Source organism: Anopheles darlingi, chromosome 2 (assembly GCF_943734745.1).
Source record: "Anopheles darlingi chromosome 2, idAnoDarlMG_H_01, whole genome shotgun sequence".
NCBI lineage: Eukaryota > Metazoa > Arthropoda > Insecta > Diptera > Culicidae > Anopheles > Anopheles darlingi.
Window position 1 is genome coordinate 32,661,903 of NC_064874.1, and position 5,000 is coordinate 32,666,902.

The 5,000-nt window shown below is 43.4% G+C and overlaps 4 protein-coding genes across 8 annotated transcripts in view; 1 reads left to right on the top strand and 3 right to left on the bottom strand.

Annotated features, from left to right (window-relative positions):
- The window catches only part of LOC125949601 (calcium-activated potassium channel slowpoke), a 58,988-nt gene extending 57,083 nt beyond the window's left edge, over positions 1–1,905 (bottom strand). The window contains exon 1 of one of the 4 annotated variants that reach the window (XM_049676764.1): positions 1,866–1,905. The gene's annotated coding sequence lies outside the window, so the exon portion shown is untranslated. Of the gene's footprint in view, positions 1–672; positions 744–1,609; positions 1,700–1,865 lie in introns of those variants that run through there. The other 3 variants (XM_049676762.1, XM_049676763.1, XM_049676760.1) reach the window with 3 other exon arrangements.
- Positions 1,906–3,039: 1,134 nt separating this feature from the next.
- LOC125952813 (transcription elongation factor 1 homolog) lies at positions 3,040–3,720 on the bottom strand. The gene is made up of 2 exons (XM_049682537.1): positions 3,494–3,720; positions 3,040–3,407 (listed from the first exon to the last, which is right to left on the bottom strand). The coding sequence occupies exon 2, from the start codon at positions 3,385–3,387 to the stop codon at positions 3,139–3,141; it is 249 nt and encodes an 82-aa protein (XP_049538494.1). The 5' UTR covers positions 3,388–3,407; positions 3,494–3,720; the 3' UTR covers positions 3,040–3,138.
- Positions 3,721–3,849: 129 nt separating this feature from the next.
- LOC125952812 (bolA-like protein DDB_G0274169) lies at positions 3,850–4,544 on the top strand. The gene is made up of 2 exons (XM_049682536.1): positions 3,850–4,275; positions 4,339–4,544. Exons 1-2 carry the CDS (start codon positions 4,021–4,023, stop codon positions 4,486–4,488), a joined length of 405 nt encoding a protein of 134 aa, XP_049538493.1. The 5' UTR covers positions 3,850–4,020; the 3' UTR covers positions 4,489–4,544.
- Positions 4,545–4,557: 13 nt separating this feature from the next.
- The window catches only part of LOC125952811 (set1/Ash2 histone methyltransferase complex subunit ASH2), a 2,791-nt gene continuing 2,348 nt past the window's right edge, over positions 4,558–5,000 (bottom strand). For both annotated transcript variants that reach the window (XM_049682534.1, XM_049682535.1), the window contains 2 exons: positions 4,821–5,000; positions 4,558–4,758 (listed from right to left, as the gene is read on the bottom strand). The exon at positions 4,821–5,000 is cut by the window's right edge and continues 359 nt beyond it. In XM_049682534.1, coding sequence (XP_049538491.1) covers positions 4,654–4,758; positions 4,821–5,000 — 285 coding nt within the window. In that variant the 3' untranslated portion in view covers positions 4,558–4,653. The remainder of the gene's footprint in view (positions 4,759–4,820) is intronic.

Here is a 5,000-nt window from a genome sequence, read left to right on the forward strand (position 1 = left end):
GCCCGTTTGATATGTTGATCTGAAAGTCAGCGGAGCTTTTCTCCTTCACGCCCTCTTATGCTCTCACTTCCGGCCTATCGCTCCTCGTTTCACTCGTTTTTTCTCTCATCGGTTCACTCTTTCTTAAGGAAAACTCGCGTTGTGTGGGAATTTCTGGAGTCAAGCGTATGCATTAATTAGATTCCTTCCAGCGATTTGTACTTGTAAATTGTACGCATAGGGCAAAACACAAATTACACTTTAGACACTTTGTCACAAATACACTCCATTTGCACATCCAGATGAAGAAACAAATGCAAGAGCCATATAAACGGTGAATTTCCTTCGCACTCCTATTACACTGTTCTGTGCTTGCAAAAAGTCTTGTAGCACCTTGCAAAACATTCACCAGCAACGGTTTGCTTAATACAATGACGAGGAATGGTGAAGCAAAGAAAAACTGAGAAGAATCATTCTATCAGGTCTATCCTTAACTTACTGTAAACTTTTTCAAAAAAACAGTAAAACATTGCAGAATCAGCTCATTTTTCGGTAAAATTTTTCGGGCGCCTCCATTATGCGCCTCCATCATGAGGGTTCTTGGATGGGCTTGACTCTACCACTCGAAACTTCAATGCTGCACCTAATATTGTATGCTATGCTGGACTTCTCTTTTCATGCTCCCACACTTACAAACTGTCACACAGATACACGGTCGATTTTATGCTGTTGTCTAGTTGTTGGTTAGATTGCATCCATCATGCTCTATCCGAATGCTTGCCTCGGGAAAACCAACTCGACTAATGTCGATCCCAGCACCAAGTGGAGCACCCGGAGCTCCCAAAACTTTCTCTCACTCTGGGACTTTTCTCCAATGAAATTTTCGCGCATAATTCTCTTGCTTGCTCTTTTTCCTTTGTTTTCTCTCTCGTCTCCATTCCTCGCTCTCTATCTTCCTCTCTCTTTCTCACATAAACACATCACTATCTCTCTCTACGTCTCTCTTTCTATTTAGCTCTTTCTCTCTCCCCCTCTCTTTCTCTCCCTCCCGGTTACTCTCCGACGATTTTTCATCTTCGCTTTCGCTCATTCACTAATGCCGATCTCTTCTTTTGCCCAACTGCAATACGATTTTTCTCACATTTTCCGTCACATTCGATCAACGCTGGCTATCTTGCTCACACTTTTCACATCGGGGAGCTGAAAATTCGATCCTTTTTTCAGTTATGAAAAATGGTGGCTGATAATTTTTTTCTCGCCATTTTCCATCTTGTAATGCTCACATGGCACACATTTTCACACTGAATAACGCTTTCCTGGCTAGAAAAAGGTTCGCAAACCCGGATAACCACGTTCATCGTCCGTCGACTGGAAGGGATCCAATATTGAGCATTTATGGAACTTAGATATTAGATTCCGCAAACATCTTCAAATCGCCGGAGGCCTTTACTCTACGAAAATTGAACTGATTATCACAGGTGTAACAATTTTTCCAGAAATTGGTAGTGAAAATGGGCCAAAAACTAGGGCGTTGCGGAAACAGCATGGTTTAATGAGGGGAGGGGACGTGAGGAGGAGCTGGTGCTTGTTCGATTGGGTGAAATGGAGGAAAAAGTTGATTTTTCACGACCTCTGCCATGCTGTACACGCCCAATATTCATCACGAAGCGTTACGGTAAGCTCCATGAGCTAATTTTTGCTACGATCTGGCTCGAAAACCTTTCAGGCTAGGCTAAATAATCGGTCAAAACTGCTAGCATATTCACGCACACGACACAGACACACGAGCTCAAGACACCAGCACGGGGGAGGGAAGGTATGTTCCCAGCTTTTTTTTCTGCAGTACCACCACCCAACCGGGAGCCGACCGATTCCCAAAACGTTACCTTCACGGACGAGATCTAGGGAACATCTGAAACATGCGGCTCTCGCTCTCGACAGAATTTTCCGCTAAGCGAGCGAGTATGCGAAAATCCACTTCGGACCATACCTGCCCGTCGGTGATTCGAAAAGTGAATAGGAATAAGGGAGTAATCGATCGTTTCACGCTGTCATAAGGATCCTGTACACTGAGGCCGTGGCTATAACTTAGTAGCAGGATAGTGGAATCTTACAATAAAAAACGTATGCAGATTAGTTTGATTTTCATCGCATCCTATTTAACATTCATTGAATAATCTGGAAACCTTTGATTAATAAAAAAAAGAAATTGAAAAGGTAAGAATTAACATTCACACACGACGTTTCTCTCGAAATTCCGGATGCGTGGGATCGGCTTCATTCAGTTATATCACTCAATCGCATTTAAAAAATGTTCTCGAAATGATTGCAAATACTACAAGCCAAACGGGAAAGAAAGCAACCGTTTCCACAGAGGAAAAATATAAAAACGGTTATAATTCTACTACACTTCCACTAAAAGGTAAAAAATCCACGGGACTTGACGAACTAACCCAGAAAAGATCAAACTACCTAACGAATAAAGCAATCATTTATTCGCTTTCTCCTACGGAGTATTTTATTACATCTTCAATGGGTGCTCGAAGCTAGGGTATTTTGCAGAAGTATAAAGATGAAATAAGATAGTCATGATTACAAGAGCGGATAAATCCGACCCAGCCATTTACAGACTATCAAGCAATTGAGCTGTGCGGGTAAAATATTCCAAAAGACCGTAGCAACAGAAGTTCAGCAAACACAATTTGCGTAAAGGCGAATTCAATTCAGTGATGGCCAGATTCCAACAGTAGCAGCTCGATCGCGTGTCCCAAGATGGCCTTTTTTCGCAGATCGATCGAATATGAGTCTATCGAATATGGGTGGTTGGGGTTAATTCGAGCTAGATTGTGTGATAAGTGAAGACAGTGTCGTCAATTATCGTAAGGAACTTTTAAATTCACTCAAACTACTAGCATTACTGCTACTGATCATCGTTCTACAAAAAAAACAACCGTTCCCTAGAATACCTTTTACCCGTTTCATCACCGGCTGTTGCTTGGTGTTCAAAATGAAGGAAGAAAAATTGTCCGATAATAATCTTACGAGAAGCATGTTACATTAGATACTTAATCGATTTATTTTTAGTCAATTTCCTTATCTTACACACACACACATCTCCACAGATTCACCGGCGCGTCGCTGGCAGGCCGCACGCCGCTTTCAGTTAGCCGTCTCACAAGCGTCCACCCAATCGTTGTATACATCCACCGGTTCCGAGAGGAAATTTATATTCGTCTGGTACTCCTCCATGCATACCCGGCAGATGATCTTGGCCGAATTTTTCCCTTTGTCCATTTTCACTTCGCACGACTTTTCGTGGTTGCAGAAAGGGCAGTTAAACTGTTGATCAAGCGGCTCGATGTTTTTGCGCTTCGGCGGCGGCTTTCTTTTGGATTTTCGGCGACCCATCTTCCGCTCGATCGGCTTGGCTGATGGAGGAAGGGCGAGGGAACATTAATAAAACGAATAAACGGAATCCTTTGACTGTGAGCACACTTATTCGTCCTAAATTTACCTTCTTATCACAAACCAAGTTGTTTACACTTTCGGAAGAACGCCAGTTTTTTGTGGCCGGACATTTTGGCATTTGCTGCTACCTGGGTAGGCGTGTGAATCGGTTATGGCAGCAGAAGATATCGCGAAATGTTCGTTTCCGAGCTGTTCAGCGCTTTCCTGTGACTTGAATGTGATTCAGTGTTGTTATAAAAGTGATATAGAATAAGCCAAAATACATAAAATGTTATAAAAATAATGGTGGTTTTGTTTTCTGCTGCTCAAAACAAACCCTTCGGGAACAGAATCAAAATCGTACCGGTTCGATTGGAACCGATTCGAGGCCGTTTTTACGTTTTTTACGCCATACCACCTATCCTAGGAGATTATCGCATTTTTGTACCAGGACCAAAGTACACTTTCCTTCCTCTTTCATGGCGCACTTTCCGTAACTATCGAAATGTATTATTTCAATCTGATCGTACGAATATCACCTTAATATTCTTGGTTTCAAACCAACCGGAAGCTAGATCTCGTTCTGGTGTCGTGATGCTGATGAGAAGGGCCGGCAGAGAAGTATTCATACATTTTAGGAGGACACCTGAATGGCCGAAAGCAATGAGTGCGACGAGAATGGAAAATCCCATCGAAAATGCTATTCGAGCCGGGCTTTCGCAAGAGCTGTCGCCCGTACATCTGGAGGTGGTGAATGAATCGTATATGCACAACGTTCCGAAAGGCTCCGAAACGCACTTCAAAGTGTTGGTTGTATCACCGCAGTTCGAAGGATTGCCCCTGATTAAGGTAATACACAGTGCCTTTTTTGCAAGATAAGAAGGTTCACCATGCCGTCCCTTTTACTTATAGCGGCACCGGTTGGTAAATGATATTGTGAAAACTCAGCTGGCGGGCGATTTCGTGCACGCGCTATCGATTGTCGCCAAAACGCCGCAACAGTGGGATCCCAATTATACCCTGGAACCCAGCCCCAACTGCAAGGGTGGTTTCGGCAAGTGAGATGATCTGTTGACGACCGCTTAGTGATAATATAAACTGAATAGATCCGAACCTGACGCCGTGCAAAAGGATGTGTATTTGCTGTTCCGGAAGCTCAAGCCAAGAGGCAGGCTCGGCGATATTTATTAATCCATCATCAAAAAGGGACGAATTATCGTAAATTCTTCAAATGCTGTAGGTGTCGAGACGCAATTTACCATCGTTCTCCGTAAAGTACATCATATCGGCCATCGTCTGCTCACAGATCATTTCCTCAATGCGCTCGTGCATCTACAAGATAGAAATTGCTGGTTAGAAGTGGTCATCACGATGTAGGAAGGGGATCAACTTACCCCTTGTGCATTATATTCTTTCAACACTTCCGGGTGTTTAAAGTTGGGCCCAAAGTTTACGCTGACGGTGACATTTTTGTGCAACGACACGGTGGGATAATAGGCTCCCTTATGCAGGTCCACGAAAGCCTCTCCCTGACAAACGCCGTTCTTGAAGAAATGAATCCGACTTCCCGGTTG